Here is an 18,160-nt window from a genome sequence, read left to right as displayed (position 1 = left end):
TTCACACAGTTGTCCTAGCAAAATGAACCACTGATGTCACATGGACTATTTTAGCGATCTTCTTACTACCTTTCTGGGCCTTGAACGTGGTAGTACCGGTGCTGTCTGTGCAGGGTCAGATACCTTTCGGATTTCATCAGAAGTATCTTAATTTGTGTTCCCGAGATGAACAAAGGAGTTTGGAACGTAAAAAAGTACAAAAAGTATTTATAGAAAAAAAGTTCTCCTCAAGTTCACACAGGTGTCCTTGCAAAATAACTACCACTGTAGCTCATGTTAACAGTGTTGGGACGGTTACTTTGGAAATGTAATAGATTACAAGTTACCGTATTTAAAATGTAATGTGTAGTGTAACTATTTCAATTACTTTATTAAAGTAATGCAACTGATTACTTTTTGATTACTTTTCTACATTTCTCATTTTTAAACATTTCAAGCAGGCACTCAAGACTGATTAAACTTGTCAGACTTCAAAATCCTTCATCACTTGAATTAAGATTATAGAAATTTAATGTTAAAAACCACAGCCACCACAAAAAGCACCTCTTTTTATATTGAGATCATTCTGAGGTTCAATACTGATTTAAAATCGTAACAAGGCATACAGTTGAAGTCAAAAGTTTACATGCACCTTGTAAAATGTTAATTTTTTACAAAAATAAGAGGGATCATTCAAAATGCATGTTATTTTATATAGTACTGAACTGAATAAGATATTTAACATAAAAGACATTTACATATAGAAAATAATAGTTGAATTGATAAAAATGGCTCAAAAGTTCAAAAGTTTATATACGCTTGATTCTTAATACTGTGTTGTTTCCTGAATGATCCACAGCTGTTTTTTTCTTTCTTTTTTTTTTTTGATAGTTTGATGAGTCCCTTGTTTGTTCTGAACAGTTAAACTGCCTGCTGTTCTCCAGAAAAATCCTTCAGGTCCCACAGTTTCTTTGGTTTTTCAGCATTTTTGTGTATTTGAACTCTTTCCAACAATGACGGTATGATTCTGATATGCATCTTTTCACACTAAGGACAACTGAGGGACTCATATGCAACTATTACAGAAGGTTCAAACACTCACTGATGCTTTAGAAGGAAACACAATGCATTAAGAGTCAGGGGTGAAAACTTTTAAACAGAATGAAGATGTGTACATTTTTCTTATTTTGCCTAAAATCTTTTTTTTTTTTTTTTCATTTAGTACTGCCCTTTAGAAGCTACAGAAGATACTTAGATGTCTCCCAAAGACAAAATAAGTTAAATTTACCCTGATCATCAAAAAGTTTTCACTCCCCGGCTTAATGCATTGTGTTTCCTTCTGAAGCATTAGTGAGCGTTTGAACCTTCTGTAATAGTTGCATATGAGTCCCTCAGTTGCCCTCAGTGTGAAAAGATTGATCTCAAAATCATACAGTCACAGTTAGAAAGGGTTCAAATACACAAAATTGCTGAAAAACAAAGAATTTGTGGGACCTGAAGGATTTTTCTGAAGAATAGCAGGCAGTTTAACTGCTTAGGACAATCAAACAAACAAAAAAATACAGTTGTGGATCATTCAGGTAACAACACAGTATTAAGAATCAAGTGTGTGTAAACTTTTGCACTGGGTCATTTTTCTAAATTCAACTATTATTTTTTCTTGTGGACTATATGTAAATATCTTTTATGTTAAATATCTTATTCAGATCAGTACTAAATAAAATATAACATGCATTTTGTATGATCTCTCTTATTTTGGTAAAATAATTAACATTTTGCAAGTTCTGCAAGGTGTATGTAAACTTTTGACTTCAACTGTAGTTTAATAGCTATGATACTGTTTTTAAAATCAAATCTTTGCATAGCTATGACAGGAAACACTGGCATCTAACAATGCCTTAGGGGGAAAATGATAATTTAAAAAATAAAGCATATACAAAAAATCAAATAGAAAATAAAAGTTATCGACTAAGTGTCCTACTCTGTGTCTTAAATTCCTGAAACACTGGTGTCTCATATTTTAGATCAGTCAATGCAATTTTAGAAAAAAATATATTAAATCTGTGCGTGTGTGAAAATATTCAGATGTAACTTCCCTTGTACTTGTTAAAATTTTCATAAGTAACTGTAATTTTTAATCTGTAATTAAAACAGATTAGTTACATTTCTTTTTATGTAACTCTGATACATGTAACTAGTTACTCCCCAGCACTAACAATAAACATTTTTCACCGCCGGAAAGTTTATTATTCTTTATAAATTCACTTGAAACAAAGTGTCCTGTCTTTAAAACTTGTTTTAATATCAATATCGTTTTATTTGATCAAAAATACAAGAGAAGTAATATTGTGAAATATTATATTTTAAAATGTTTTGTACTGAAATATACTTTAAAAATGTAATTCCTACAAAGCTGAATTTCAGAAACCCCTAATCCAGTCTTTAGTGTCACATGATCCTTCAGAAATCATTCTAATTGGTGGTCAAGAAACATTATCATTATCAGTGTTGATAAATGATAAACCATGATACATTTCATTCAGGATTCTTAAGAACAGCATTTATTTGGAATAGACATACTATAAATGTCTTTACGTTGTAAGCATTTTACAGTTATACCACAACATAACTTTTCAGTGAATCACAAGGAGATATTCTTCATGAGGTAAAGCCATTTGAAGAGTTTATTTGATACTCTTATGAAAACGGATATGACAAGATTAACTGAGAAAAATCAGGTTTGCGAAAAGTAACCCTGAGGCATGTAGTCAAGAGCTTTGAAAACTGTATATGCCTCTGTTTAAACACAATTTTGACACTATATTTTTATTATAATCATACATTTGGTTAAATTGACATCTCTGCTGACTTTGGATTGAAACGCTGCATCCGAGGCACATAAAGACTGCTGAATGTATTCGCAACCAGCCGTGCAATTTATTTGCGACTATAAAGTAGTGCCTCTCACAAGTGTCTGTTTTTAAGCTTTAATCATCTTTTATTCAATATATCTCTGTCAATATCTTATACAGTAATCTTTAACAGCCCTTCAGTCATATAGGAGTTGCTCTCCATTCTTTCCCCTCAGTAAGTGCACGAGGTTGGTGGATGAACACACTGTATCGCACACCCTGGTTAGCAGCAGCGCGAACGAATCCACTATTCGCAGTCATAGTGATGGCCTGCAGGGTGTCCCCTGTCCCAAAGATCATCAGTGATCTACGGTTCACCTTTGAGCTCATAACCAAGCGTTTAGTGCGCTCAGACGGCTGATCCGGAACTACTTTGAGCCTGGCTAGCAGCGTCTCAGCTCTGGATTTTTCTCCAGGGCCTCCTAACGTATCCAAGATCACGCGGAAATCCTCAACCGCAGAATGACACGCAAACAGCTCTTTTCCCTTCATGAACTCCTCCAGCTGGGGAAGGACCTTCTCTTGGCGTTCCTGCGCAGCCTGCTCTGTCAGCACCACTTCTTTAAAGGTGAAATGACAGTTGCCGTGGCTGAGGGACGACACGTACGTGATTAAAGTGGTGATGTCAAGGTTCACCCTGTTGCACACGTCCACTTTCACCTCAGTTGGGAAGGCAAGGCTGGCCACAATGGTGTCTCGATCAACACGGGTGTGCATAAAATCTGTATCTTCGCTGTCATCATCATCGTCGTTGTCATCATCATCCTCTTCTTCCTCAGCCACAGCTTCATTCTCTCCCTCCTGGTCCTCTTCCGCACAACCCTCTTTGTCTTCACTGTCTTCGTCCTCCTCTCCGATTATTGTATTAACAGCAACAATGTCACCTCTCACAGAGATGCCCATCTCTTTGAGCTTGTCTGCCATAGGGCTGGAGACCCCATTGTAAAATGCAAAAATAATATGAGGGTTGCTGTACTGCACAGGCTGCTGCCGACTGGCTTCAAGGAAATCTTCTGCTTGTCGTATCACGCTTTTATCCCCGTACTGGCCACGACCTTGCCAGATGTTGTGCAGCGCTTCTGCTTTGCGCCCGATGGCTTTCACCCAAGTGTGTCCGCCGTTTGCCACTACGTCGACCACCAGCGTCTGCTTCTGGCCGTCAGGTCCCTCATAAGCGAACACGTGCAGGACGCTCACCACACTCTCTAAATTCTCGGCTGATTCGACAATGGCTTTCAGATGAGTGAGATTGGTGCTTTGCAAGTGGGACTCCTTGATCACAACCTTGCCGGCCTCCACCTTCTGCAGGAACTTAAGCTCAGCCCGCAGCTTGCTGCAAAGTTTAGCACGTCCTTCAACCTCACGGCCTTGTCGACTGCAAATTTTGTCTACTCGCTCTAACAGCTCCTTGGCTACTCTGATCCGGTCTTGCAGCGTGTTGTAAGTGGCCATTGCTGTTGAACATTATTCCTACCAAATCAGAAAGAAAAAGGCTTGAATAATAACCACAGAGCTGTGAGACAAAATCAGTTTTATGTAAAAAAACAACAATAAAAGGAATAGTTCAGAGAAAATGAAAATTTGCTGAAAATGTACTCACCCTCAGGCCATAAACACCTTAATGATGGATTTGTTTCTTAGAAACATTCAGTTTTTCACTTCAAACAAGACATTAATTGATGGACTGGAGTAAAGTAGTTAATTGTGATGTTTTTATTAGCAGTTTGGACTCTCATTCTGACGGCACCCATTCACTGCAGAGAGATGTGAAGTTAAATAAACTCTTTTTAGATGAAAAAACAAACAAACTCATCTTGGCTGGCCTGAGGTTGAGTGCATATAGTTTTCATTTTTAATGAACTGCTGCTTTAAATCATCATAGGCGTTTTTTAATCTAGAATTTTCTGGGTCTTGTATTATTATTTAAACAGTAAACAAACAGTAAAATGTATAAGATCTCCTGAGATTTCGCTTTTTAAAATGACAGCAAAAGCTAAAAAAAACAGGAATATTTTAAGTAGTTAACAAAAACAAATAAACAAAAATCATAGAAATGAGAAGAAATACGTGTTTTTACCGCAACGCTATTGGATAATACACACATAAACATAAAGCCTTCTACATATTCTTACGAGAATATCAATCAATGCCCAGATTATCACGTTGTTTGTACACACCGGCTTATAAATACATGGGTTTGTCAGCTTCCTTGGTTAAAGCCATGTTTTTCTACTTACAAGTGACATTTCTTCCCGCTTGCTTTAAATAAGAGAAGAATAACAGCTGACCGTTTAAGTGAAGAAAAGCGAAGTTATCCGGAAACTGTGAAATACTTACAGCATACAAGTTCAAGTTCTGCCTCTTCTGTTTTGGGCTAAAGCTTTGCATCCACGAAGTAGAAGGGAGTAGTTCTGTCATAATGAGTTTGCGTCGCCACCTAGGTTGGAGGATATGAATTACATCAATTGCTAGTGAGTTACAGCAGTGTACAAATTATTGGTCAATTCCACACGTGACAAATTAGGGACAAACGTAATATATTGATTTTTTGGAATTTTATATTTTAAAGATATATCTTTCATTGTATACAAAGTTACACCTTCTTATTTTACAATTACTTCCCTTCTTTACATAGGCTATTCCTACATGCGTTGCTTTCATTAGACATTTACACGGTATAAAAAAAAACACTATGGCAATCCGTTTTAACATTTGTTATTTTAAAATAGCTAGCATATATTCTGTACTATTATTATTATTATTATTATGATTATTATTATTTTACAATCACTTCTGGTTTTCTTTACAAATTCTCCATGCACTGCATTCATTAGATATTATACATGGTATAAAAATAACCACGATGGCAAACCGTTTTAACATTTATTCTTTTAAAATAACTAGCATCTATTCTGTTACTATTATAATGATTATGATGATTATGATAATTATTAGTCACTTCTGATTATCTTTACATAGGTTACTCCTTCATGCATTGCATTCATTAGACATTTTACATAGTATAAAATAACCACTGTGGCAAACCGTTTTAACATTTATTCTTTTAAAGTATCTAGCAACTGTTCTGTTATAATTACTATGATTATGATGATTATTGGTCTTTTTTACAGCCACTTCTGATTTTCTTTACATAGGCTATTCATCCATGCATTGCATTTATTAGACATTTTACATGGTATAAGAATCACCATTATGGCAAACCATTTTAACATTTATTCTTTTAAAATAACTAGCATCTATTCTGTTGCTATTATTATGATTATGATGATTATTAGTCGCTGCTGATTTTCTTTACATAGGCTATTCCTTCATGCATTGCATTCATTAGTCATTTTACATGGTATAAAAAAACATTATGGCAAACCGTTTAAACATTTATTCTTTTAAAATAACTAGCATCTATTCTGTTACTATTATGATGATTATTATGATTATGATGATTATTGGTCTATTTTACAGTCACTTCCAATTTTCTTTACATAGGCTATTTATCCATGCATTGCATTTATTAGACATTTTACATGGTATATAAATAGTCACTATGGCAAACTGTTTTAACATTTATTCTTTTAAAATAACTAACATCTATTCTGTTACTATTATTATGATTATGATGATTATTAGTCGATTTTACAATCACTTCCGATTTTCTTTACTCATTCTTCCATTCATTCCATTCATTAGACACTTTACATGGTATAAAAAATCACATTATTCATTAGACACTTTACATGGTATAAAAAAACATTATGGCAAACCATTTTAACATTTGTTCTTTTAAAATAACTAGCATCTCTTCTGTTACTAATATGATGATTATTAGTCTATTTTACAGTCACTTCCAATTTTCTGTACATAGGCTATTCATCCATGCATTGCATTCATTAGACATTTTACATAGTATAAAATAACCACTGTGGCAAACCATTTTAACATTTATTCTTTTAAAGTATCTAGCAACTATTCTGTTATAGTTACTATGATTATGATGATTATTGGTCTATTTTACAGTCACTTCCAATTTTCTTTACATAGGCTATTTATCCATGCATTGCATTCATTAGACATTTTACATGGTATATAAATAGCCACTATGGCAAACTGTTTTAACATTTATTCTTTTAAAATAACTAGCATCTATTCTGTTACTATTATTACGACTATGATTATTATTAGTCGATTTTACAATCACTTCCGATTTTCTTTACACATTCTTCCATTCATTCCATTCATTAGACACTTTACATGGTATAAAAAAAACATTATGGCAAACTGTTTTAACATTTGTTCTTTTAAAATAACTAGCATCTCTTCTCTTACTATTATGATGATTATGATGCTTATGATGATTATTAGTCGATTTTACAATCACTTCCCATTTTCTTCCATTCATTCCATTCATTAGACATTTTACATGGTATAAAAATGGCCACTATAAGCAAACCATTTTAACATTTATTCTTTTAAAATAACTATCTATTTTGTCACTATTATTATGATTATGATGATTATACTTATGATTATGATGATAATCATGATTTACTAGTAAGCAGTTCAGTCAGTACATTTTTTCCATGTCTTATATCATGACAGAAACAAGTCAGATCAGAATCAGTATTTATTTAGTTAACTGAAATTAACAACTGGAATTAATGCCTATGTCTTGGTTTTCAATAAATAATTATAATGATAGACAACAACTATTTTCATGAAATAATTACTGATAAGTAGTTACTGGTAAAAATAAAATAGCTCTGAGCAATATTAGTCAGATACAGATAGAATGAATGGAATAAATGTGCAATTTGTAGTAACAGTGGAATACTTATAGGTACACATAGAGACTAATGGAATATAAATTATCCCTATTTCAATAAGATTTTCTTTTCTTCATAAAATATTTATGTAATCACTTATATAATCACTTTTATATAAAACACTTCAAATTAACATTGTGTACGAGATTCATCGTGTATATAAATGTAAATAAATTTGCCTTGCCCAAGCTACTACTATATATATAAGCTAGTGAATATAGTAAAATCGAGAAATATTAGTAGTTACTACAAGCAACTGAAAGTAGGTACTAGTAGCATGAAAGCAGTTTTTATTCAACAATGCATGTTAAAACAGCTTGCCATAACATTAGGTATCGCTGCTTTAAAAGCAATGCTTTACTGTACAGGAAAGAGGGAGGATATTAGGTCAAAGTGACTCGCTCTCTTAGCAGACGCTGAATTGTACTCATGGTAACAGATTCTGCAAGAGCGTATGCGTGCTCCTGACGCAACAAGTATCTGGTTTCCAGTCTCTCCTTTGGATGACTACGCGCTGTCTGGAGACGAAGAGCTTTTTAACATGAAGAAAATGCATAGCCAACATTGTATCTGAAGTAATACAGTTTTAAAACTGTCGTTTGTGGAACTGCGTTGAGTTTTAACCGATTGCATAATAGCTGCCCAGACTTTTGCCGTTATTTCAACTTTTCCAGTTGCATTACAGGATCGAACTGTATCGGAAAGCAGTCTTTGGCGGATTTTCATCACGTCTTTTCTTTAATCGTATGTGTTTGACGCATATGGATACTTTTCCGGAGCGCAGACGGTAGATTATGCATTCCACAGGATGGGTGCGAACAATGGGAAACAGAGCGGGAGTGAAGGTGAGTGCCAGAATCAAACTCTCACAGCCAGCCACAATGCTGCTTTTCCACTGTTAAATCTCGGTGTACAGCAGCCATAGTTGTGTCAACGTCACTATTCCCCCTTATTCTTTGTGGGCAACACTAACCTTGCAGCAGTCTCTTGTATCAACAATATTCTAAAGCATACTTGTCATTTTCTCTTATAGCATGAGGTTTTGATGCATTTAAGGACCCTTTAAACATGAGCAGTTAAAAGACTTTATGATGTTCTGGCGTTGGGCCATCATAAATATACATATCACATGAGTATGTCTAATAGAAATACATAATATGTCAGAATCATCATAATTCTCCCATGTTTGTTTAAACTGCATTTTGCTAGAATGAACCAAGGAAAACCCTGGAGCTTAAAGAGTTCATTTTCTGTGTAGGAATATAGAATACATACATTAGCATGGCATCATTGCTTAAAGCAAGTCTAAAACAAATGTAAATGTTACGTTATTCATTGTTTTTTTGTGTTTGAGAGTTCGTTCCCAACTGATTTTAAGTATAAATGCCAGCTCATTTTAAGTATAAACGCACATGAATGGACCGATATCCTTCTGTTTACATTTCATCACAGACAAAAAGAAGATTTTGTTGCCGCTTAAAAAAAAAAGCATGGTTCTTAAAGCAGCTTTATGAGAAGTTTGGAGCTAATAAGAAATAAGTGCATGCCAGCATCACAGTGCATAATGCAAGCTGACTGGTTTTTACCAAAGTAGCCATCAATGGAGGGTGTGTGTACTTTAATATGCTGTGAATCATAGCCAATCGTCTTAGCTTGTGAGCAGATTTATGCATTTTTTCTCAACATATTGGTATATGACAGCGATTAGAGGTCAGGGCAGAGACTGTCTATTACAATATGGATGTTGATGGTTGCTACTGATCATGTCCTAATAACTATGAGCATTCATGCCAGAGATTTTGCTCTCACAGAGTGAGTTCTTGGCTGCGTGAGAGACTTGTGGTCTTTTAAAGCACACCAGATTTCTCTGGAAGGCCAAGGTTTGGCCCTCCAGACTGGCATTCAGTGAAAAACCCAAGAACTCCCCACATGCAGCTCTCCAATTGACATATTTCACAGATCACAATCTTTTGCTGTTATCTTTCACTGTCAAGGATCTGAAGTTGATGTTGTCTGCTGATTAGATCACTTATTTCTACTTAGGACCTCCCTTGATTTAATTAAACACAGTAAGACAAGATGATGTCTATGTTGCTTTCAAATGCACTACATTAAAAACTGCACTTTTCCATGTTAAGTGGCTTCAGTGCATTAAATGCTTACTATTGTTTGTTCTAGTCTCACTTGTGAGATGTTTTTAAAGAGTACCAGTCTTTCTTTTCAACGTTTGTTTTGCAAACAAAACAGTATGAGCATTTAATGCATCATGGATGCATCATGGATGCATTAAAGCAAATGTTTGTTCATGTTTAATTTGACAACTGTATGGACCTCTAACATAGGGAGTCACAGTCAAAGACCATATTTTCTTTCTCAAAATAAAATCAGGATGTCTTGGACTTATTCCAGTGCAACCATTTGTTATCCAAATAAGTTATCCACAGGAAACCAGTCAAATCTACAGTGAATTATAACAAAATAAATCAAATGTACACTACTACACTATTATTTTTTTAAAAGAAGTCTCTTCTGCTCACCAAGCCTGCATTTATTTGATTCAAAGTATAGCAAAAGCAGTAACATTTTGAAATATTTTTACTATTAAAATAATTGTTTTTAATTTGAATATTTTTTAAAATGTAATTTTTTTCCTGTGATTTCAAAGCTGAATTTTTAGCATCATTACTCCAGTCACATCATCCTTCAGAAATTATTCTAATGTTCTGATTTGCTGCTCAAAAACAATTATTATTATTAATAATTATATTATAAACAAACAACAACAACAACAACAAAACAAATACTGACTCTGAATTGTATAGTGTATAATGTTACAAAAGTTTTTTTTCTCAGATAAATGCTGATCTTTGGATCTTGAAAAATCCTGAATCCTGAAAAAAATGTACTCAACTGTTTTAAATATTGATGATGATAGTAATAATAATAATAATAATACAAATGTTTCTTAAACAGCAAATCAGCATATTAGAATGATTTCTGAAGGATCATGTGACACTGAAGTCTGGAGTAATGATGCTAAAAATGTAGCTTTGATCACAGGAATTACAATTACGTTTTAAAATATATTCAAATAGAAAACAGTTATTTTAAATGAAAAATCTTACTGTTCAAAAATGTATGACTGGCAGTGTAAACCTATTAATTTGTTTTATGCAATAATTGTCTTGTGGATACTAAAGTGGCCTTTATTTTTAAGTGTTTAGTCACATGGATATATTAGCATAGTACTTATTTGGTAGGTTTAAATTATGACACTGCAATCTTTGGAACAGGTTTTGAGTGTCTAACATTTGTACCTTGCATGTAAAAAGGTGTCAGTTAAAACTACAGACTGTTTGTATTAATTAGGCCTGTAAGTAAGTAGGCCCGTGTTTCCGTGTTTGCTCTATAATCATAAAAGTGAGGATCTATGGCAATAGCTTGGTTTGTTTAGTCAATTAATCTCCTTAGCAATGAAGCACATTCTTAAGAGACAATGAACAATAAACAATACATGTGATGTAACCAGACGTTGCATTCAAGGTTGGTGTCTAAGCAGATTCCACTCTGGTTCACTGATTTCACTCATCATTAAAAAAAAAAAAAACTGGCCTGAAATGTCTTTAGTGATATCACTGGGAGACTATTTAGTGAAAAACAGGTTTGTTTACAGAGCAAAACACATTTTTTGCTCAGCATGTGGAAGCTCCATCAGTCAGGCCATTTATGGTAAAATAAAAGCTTATGTGAACTCGGGTTGTGTTTTCTCTCTCATCGAGCCTGTAAACATGCCTCATATGTGACCTGATGCTCTCAAGTGCCATTGAAACAAACAGGAGTGTTTAGGAAACTTTCACACCAGGGCATGTTATTTTAGGTTACCAGAAAACAGTAATGCATTTGTTTTGTTGGTTATTGAGTGTGTCGATTCAAAATAAATCAGAAACAAAGAGGAATCAGCACGACTAATCAAATTGCAAATATGAAGAAACATGAGGCTTAGGTTTACTGTTGTGTCTTACCTAATTTGGAATAAGCTTTTCAGATATTAAAAATCTGCTTCTTGTGTAGCATTCCAATGAAATTCATCATCACCAAAATAAATAGTTTTCGCTTCTAGTTTTTTAGTAACTTTGATCATCTTTTTGTAAAATAGAATTTTTTTATGTGATGAACTCATTTGAATGGCACCTCATCTTGCACACTTAATCCAAATTGAGCTGGGCCTGTGTTTTTTTGGGCACAGTTTTTCTGTATTGTGATTTGTAAAAAGTTTCAGCTTTCGTTTTTTTGGTCCCTGCCATTGGGGAGTATCTGTGGGAGGCATCTGGTTTGTTATTCTAAGTTTGTGATGGACAGAAAAAGAATGCCTGGCATTTATCGCAAGATTTGGTGAACCCTGTTGCATTCTTTGTTATGTTATTTGTGCACACTTGACAGATAAAATAATGTTGTGAGTATTTTATATGTACAGATTGGTAAGTATGTTAAATATCAGCAGTTCTGATGTTTGCATACAGCATTTCTTCCTATGGTGTTTGCTTTTTAAGGCTAATATGTTGATTCTCTATTAGTGTTGTTGCTTTGGGTGTCCTGATGTGTCCTGGGGTGTTCTTTGTGATTTTAGGGAAAGGCAGTTCCAGTATTTCCTCCGACCTGAGTTCAAGTACAGATCAGACATCAACCAAAGCTCCAAAGAATGCAGCTACCAGTGAAGGTAGGCATATGGTCTTCATTAACCATCACTAGCTAGCCTTTCTTTTTTTTTTTTCTTTTGGTACTTTTGACTTGATTATTTTGGTGGAATTTTTTGTGAGGCTATAAAAACTTAAAAATAAACTGGCCATCACAAAAACAGTGGAGAACATGTCTTTTTTCATCCCTTTTTCTTCTTCAAATCTGATCCAAATCCATAGTGGTGTTTAGAGTTTGCCTTGGGGCGAAGAATCTGACTGGGTGTGTTTGGGTAAATTGTGTGAATGCGGATGAAAATAAAATGACAAATGCTGGCACTTGTGAGGCTGGCTTTTGAGGCCTTTTCTTGTAAGGCGTTCTTTGTTTATTTATTCTTGGTGGGATTTATTAGAACACAGTCATTGTTTTGATTTTGCTCTAATAAATCATACACAGAATAAACAATTGATGATTCCAAACAAACACTTAAAGACCCCATAAAGTCAAAATTTTTGTTTTGCGGCTTTCAGTTAAAGTCTGTTAGCTTTGAGGTCATATATACACTGCTGTTAAAAAGTTTAGGGTCATTAACTTTTTTGAAAAATACTTTTATTCATCAAGGAGGCATTAAATTGATCAGATCAGTTTTCACAAAAAACATTATGCAGCAAAACTGCTCGACGTTGATGATAATAATCACGCCCCACCCCTCTACTCTCTGTGGAGTGTTGAGCTGTGCTCTGAGAGATTGTTTACTTTAGTCGCATTTAGCTGCGGAGTTTAGCTGCGAAACTTGCTAATTGGGACGTTATTAGGAAAGGTGATTGCAGAGATTCATAAAAAACCCTTATACACACTTCTGCTGTAGGCGAAGCTGGATCACGAATGATTTGCGCGAACATACATGCATTTATGTAGATCGGGAGGCACATTCCCTTCACGATCAAACGTAATCCACTGCATCTTCAGCAGCTCAGATGTCGGGAGTAAGTGACAACTACCATGTTCATTATTACATCCAGCAACACAACACCTCAATCTGAGATATTCTTGTCTAACTTACATCCCTGCTCCGGCATCGAAACAATGGCGATCGGACTGTTACAGCTGATTTAGGGCGGGTCTGAGGTAAGACGCTCATGTCAATCAACTATCGTGGGAGCGACCTCTGTTGGTGTGACGCCACACCGACAGGCATCTGAGAATGACTCGATTTGAAAAAGGGAATATTATTTTTACAGATTAATTAAAAACCAACCACATGGGTGGTTGTGTACACACTCTGCCAACACACATTAATGTTCAAACATGTAAAAGTGAACTTTGCATCCGATGACCCCTTTAAAATATATTAAAATAGAAAACGGTTAATTTAAATTGTTATAATTTTTCACAATATTACAGAATTTTTTATTTATTTATTTTTGCAGCATTGAAGGCACAACATGTAAGTTTTCTCAATGGTAGTGTAAAACAACACCCCTTTTACCTTATTAAAAACAGCTCTTTTCACAGCAAGCGTTTTCACTGCATGTCCCTTTAAATGATAATGAGCTCTGCTCACCCCGCCCCTCTCTTCCGTGGGGTAATGAGCCGTTCTCTGAGAGACTGTAAACTTTAGCTGCATTTAGCCGCAGAACTTGCTAACTAGCACATTACTAGGATAGGCAATTTGCGAAGATTCATTAAAAAAACCTTATACTCACTTCTGCAGGTGAAGCTGGATCACAAATGATTCGCGCAAACAGACACATTTAGGGGAGGTGCATTCCCTTCACAAACGAAAGTAATCCACTGCATCTTCAGTGGCTCAGATGTTGGGATTAAATGACGATTGCTATGTTCATTATTACATCCAACAACAAAACACTTCAGTCGATTAGGAGACATTCTTGTCTTCCCCTGCTCAGGTGTTGAAACAATGGCATACTGTTTACAGCTCACTAGGGCAAGTCTGTACTAAAACACCAGTTTCAGTCAACAGTCGTGGGAGGGGCCTTGGTCTGTGTGACGTCACAGCCAAGAATCAAAGAATTGCTTAATTTGAATAAGGGTTATGATTTATAGGAATTTTTAAAAAAAAACAATGGGTGGATTTTTATCATTATGGGTGGTTGTGTACACACTCTGCCAACACACATTTATGTTCAAACAACATGTAAAAGTGAATTTTGCATCTGATGACCCCTTTAAAGGGGTCATGAACTGAGAAATCAAAATTCCCTTGATCTTTTGACATGTACTATAAAAAATGTCTGTAAGTTTCAAAACTCTTATATTAAACAGCTTATATTAAAGCCGATCTGCCAAAACAACAGGTTGTGGAATGTGCCACTTTATGACGCAATAGATTCTGATTCACGCATGTAGTGTAAATAACGAGAGAGGCAAACACAGGTCTACGTAGAAACTAAATGATAAAGATTACAAGATGCTGTGCAGTCCCAAGTTGTGGAAAAACAATCTTTGCATCGCCTTCGTTCTGATCCCAACATTAGGAACGAGTGGATAAACTTTATTTTTAATGAAATTCCAGACCACATCAGTAAGAACCTGGTCCTTTGTTCCCTTCATTTCACGGATTCGTTTACAAACAAGGCCCATTTCTATGCAGGATTTTCAGTAGGATTGAAACTAAAAGACGATGCTGTGCTGACTATATTAAAACCAGCAGTAATATTGCACCACACAACTGTGAGTAACTACTTTTATTCCGTGGTCACTAATGTTTTGCCTGTTATTACAGATCGTTTGATATAAGTATTTGTGTTTTTGGCCTGAATCACAGCAGCGTCCATCTGTGAAGGATGTAGGCTGTCAAACATAAACAAATGTTAGCTAATCATAGTAGTGGGTGTTTATTTCCGAGTCTACAGTCCACGATGCCTATTAAAGGGGTCATATGATGTTGCTAAAAAGAACATGATTTTGTGGATTTGTTGTAATGCAATGTGTTTACGCAGTTTGAGATTCATTATTTTCCACATAATGCTCCTCTCTGCCCTGCATTTTTGAAACGTGTTGATGTTTACAAAACTCATTATTCTGAAAAACGTGGTGTGCTCTGATTAGCCAGCTATTCAGTACATTGTGATTGGCCGAATACCTCAAGTGTGTGGCGGAAATGTTATGCCCCTTACCATGTTGTGATGCCGTGTCCTGGTCTGACGAGACAAAAACAATAAAACCCATTATAAATGAGGCATTTGTTGCATTCAGTGGGGACATAATTACTGATTATAATGACTTTTATTGTAGAACTGACAAACAACAAGCAATACTCTACACTGCTTAAAACTCGTGTGTGAATAGTCAGTAGCAATTTTTTTTAAATATCAGAACGTACTTACAGGCTGTGAGTCAGAAGCGACAGACTGTCCTTACAAAGTTGGAATTGCCCCACTTAGAAACAGCCTTTGTGCAAAGCCGGCATTGTAGGATACTCTCCCAGGTTCAGGAAGCAGTTCTCTGTAAAATGCGCTGCACACACTCGAATATTTGCATTGTACTGTTCTGGAACAGTGTTGTAAATGTAATTTAACCCTTGATTTCTGGTTATGTACTCATTTGGAAGGCCAAACAAAGTACTTTCGCAACGAAACACACATAGTCTCCTTAACATACTACAGTGAGAATATAAGATACGCCTTCTTTCTTTGCGTATACATTTGGACGGTGTTATGCAAATCTTCGCATACTGTGGCATAGATTTGTGGGGGCGTGTTTGAATGAGCTGTTTTAGGAAGGCGTGGCTGAGTCTTACTTTTTAGAAAGAATATCTCTTTGGGTTTGAGACTTTAATCTTTGCAACTTTACAGATCTTATACATGCACAAACAGCTTGTAACACTCCAAAGACAAAAGAAAACATGACATCGCATCACAAGACCACTTCAAACAGAGCATTCAGCCTATTACTTCTAAAAAAAAAAAAACTTCATTTTTTATCTCAATAACATAAGTGGACCTCAGAGAACAGAACAAAATAATAAAAAAGGCAGTTCATGATCCCATTAAATTTGACCAGATTATCAGATAAACATTTAAAATTAGCAGTCTCTCCTATCCTGAAAGATGGACCAGAATTATAGATGATTGTCAAGTCAGGTGCTTTCCAATACCTCCTGTGAACAACTTGCAAGTAGCAAATCAACTTCATGAACAATAGCCAGAAATAGAAGTTTCCTGCTATAAACTTCCTATTGTAATAGGAAAACAATACATCAACATAGGAAAAAAGAAAAGCGATTTCATTGAGTTTGTGAATTAGAAGGTTAATAAAATAACCTGTGAAAGAACAGGCAGCAATCTGCATTTCTCAGTGTCTGTGGTTGTAACATGGATTTGGGTGGGAACATGAAGTAGATGTGAAGAGGGTGGATATAGCATGTGCAGTAGGGAAGGTTGCTCTACAGTGAGGGCATCCTCAGAGCCAACCTGTGGTGTGTGTGTGCGGTTGCGGCCTGCAGTATATCCAGCCCTCAGCGAGAGCAGATCTCGTCTCTCCTCAGCCTGTCCACAGTAATGTCAGAGCGGTTCTTCCAATGACTGCCTCTGCGGCTTTGATTTACACCAGCTCCGCCTTAAACACTGCACATGGGAAGACGCTGTAGCCACTGCTCTCTATAGACTAAGCCATTGTCTCTCTCTTTGCTTACAGTTTGGTCTTGTGTCCTGCAAAGGTGTTAAAGGGTTCACCTAAAAATGAATTCTGTCATTAATTACTGACCCTCATGTTGTTCCAAACCCGTAAGACCTTGGTTCATTTTCAGAACACAAATGAAGACATTTTTGATGAAATCTGAGAGCTTTCTGACCCTAGGCAGCAATATAATTACTACGTTCAAGGGCCAGAAAGGTAGTAAGGAGATCAATAAAATAGGCCATGTGACATCAGTGGTTCAATCGTAATTTTATGAAGCTATGAGAAAACACAAATAATGACTTCAATCATTTCTTGGTGGAAATATCACATCTATCTTCTGTGGTCTGCAGAAGAAAGTAAGTCATACAGGTTTGGAACCACATGAGGCTAAGAAAATAATGACTGATTTTTTTTATTTTTGGGTGGACTATTCCTTTAAAAGTGCCTTTTTATGTTTGTAAGCTCAGTTAATGTTACTTGCACGATTTCCTGAGCCAGAACTTGACATATTGAACTGCTCAAACAAACAGGGCATTATTAAACTTAGAGAGGAAAAATATTTTAACATCAGAAAAATTGCACACTTCACCTTTAAATGTAATATTACGCGTGACATATTTATAGCTTTTAGTGACATTTTGAGTAAAATGACAGAACCGAATTAGCAAACTCTCAGTTTATTCAAAGCTTGAAACTAAACCCACATGAATTGTGGGTGGTCATTTAGTCTCCACATGTTTGCATTTTACAAGAGTAGTTTATGAAATGTATTGTGGACAAACTTAGGAGTCCTTTTTTTAGATTAGCACTGAGTGCTAGCGAGGCATTTTTGTGTCTTGAGTTATTTCATTTTAATGTGTATGTGTGGCTCCTCATTGTTCGCCACTCTGGGATGGAAAAGCGCAGCCAGTCATTTGCTCCATAGTGAGTCATCTAGCCTTACGGTGTATCAAACCGAGCACTGAACTTGCCACTGTTATGGGTCTGTTTGACTGAGGAGAAATGGGCAGAGCAGCTTCAGAGCTGTCAGATAGTATTGTTCTGAGAGAGGGCCTTTTCCTACCGGCACTTCCTCGCTGATAACCCCACAGGAGCTTGAGCCCTGTTGCTTGC

The 18,160-nt window shown here is 35.7% G+C and overlaps 2 protein-coding genes across 6 annotated transcripts in view; one reads left to right on the top strand and one right to left on the bottom strand.

The window, feature by feature from the left end:
• Window positions 1–2,464: 2,464 nt before the first annotated feature.
• c2h7orf25 (chromosome 2 C7orf25 homolog) lies at window positions 2,465–5,321 on the bottom strand. Of its 4 annotated transcripts, none has more exons than XM_051122266.1 (3): window positions 5,229–5,315; window positions 4,492–4,645; window positions 2,465–4,361 (listed from the first exon to the last, which is right to left on the bottom strand). In XM_051122266.1, the coding sequence occupies exon 3, from the start codon at window positions 4,341–4,343 to the stop codon at window positions 3,033–3,035; it is 1,311 nt and encodes a 436-aa protein (XP_050978223.1). In that variant the 5' UTR covers window positions 4,344–4,361; window positions 4,492–4,645; window positions 5,229–5,315; the 3' UTR covers window positions 2,465–3,032. The 4 variants fall into 4 exon arrangements, with proteins under 4 accessions (XP_050978223.1, XP_050978231.1, XP_050978246.1 ...); XM_051122274.1 differs by lacking the exon at window positions 5,229–5,315 and adding an exon at window positions 5,129–5,222; XM_051122289.1 differs by lacking the exon at window positions 4,492–4,645 and having other exon boundaries at window positions 5,129–5,235.
• Window positions 5,322–8,115: 2,794 nt separating this feature from the next.
• The window catches only part of fbxl7 (F-box and leucine-rich repeat protein 7), a 45,918-nt gene continuing 35,873 nt past the window's right edge, over window positions 8,116–18,160 (top strand). Inside the window, exons 1-2 of one of the 2 annotated variants that reach the window (XM_051124365.1) lie at window positions 8,116–8,574; window positions 12,357–12,446. In XM_051124365.1, the coding sequence (XP_050980322.1) occupies window positions 8,538–8,574; window positions 12,357–12,446 (127 nt within the window). In that variant the 5' untranslated portion in view covers window positions 8,116–8,537. The remainder of the gene's footprint in view (window positions 8,575–12,356; window positions 12,447–18,160) is intronic. The other variant, XM_051124374.1, reaches the window with a different exon arrangement.

Source organism: Labeo rohita, chromosome 2 (assembly GCF_022985175.1).
Source record: "Labeo rohita strain BAU-BD-2019 chromosome 2, IGBB_LRoh.1.0, whole genome shotgun sequence".
Lineage (NCBI taxonomy): Eukaryota > Metazoa > Chordata > Actinopteri > Cypriniformes > Cyprinidae > Labeo > Labeo rohita.
Note: the sequence above shows the minus strand (reverse complement) of the source record. Positions and strands in the feature narration are given on the sequence as shown.

Bases quoted from the DNA above. Each gene is read 5' to 3' on its own strand.
- c2h7orf25 (XM_051122281.1), bottom strand. From the start codon at position 4,343: ATGGCCACTTACAACACGCTGCAAGACCGGATCAGAGTAGCCAAGGAG.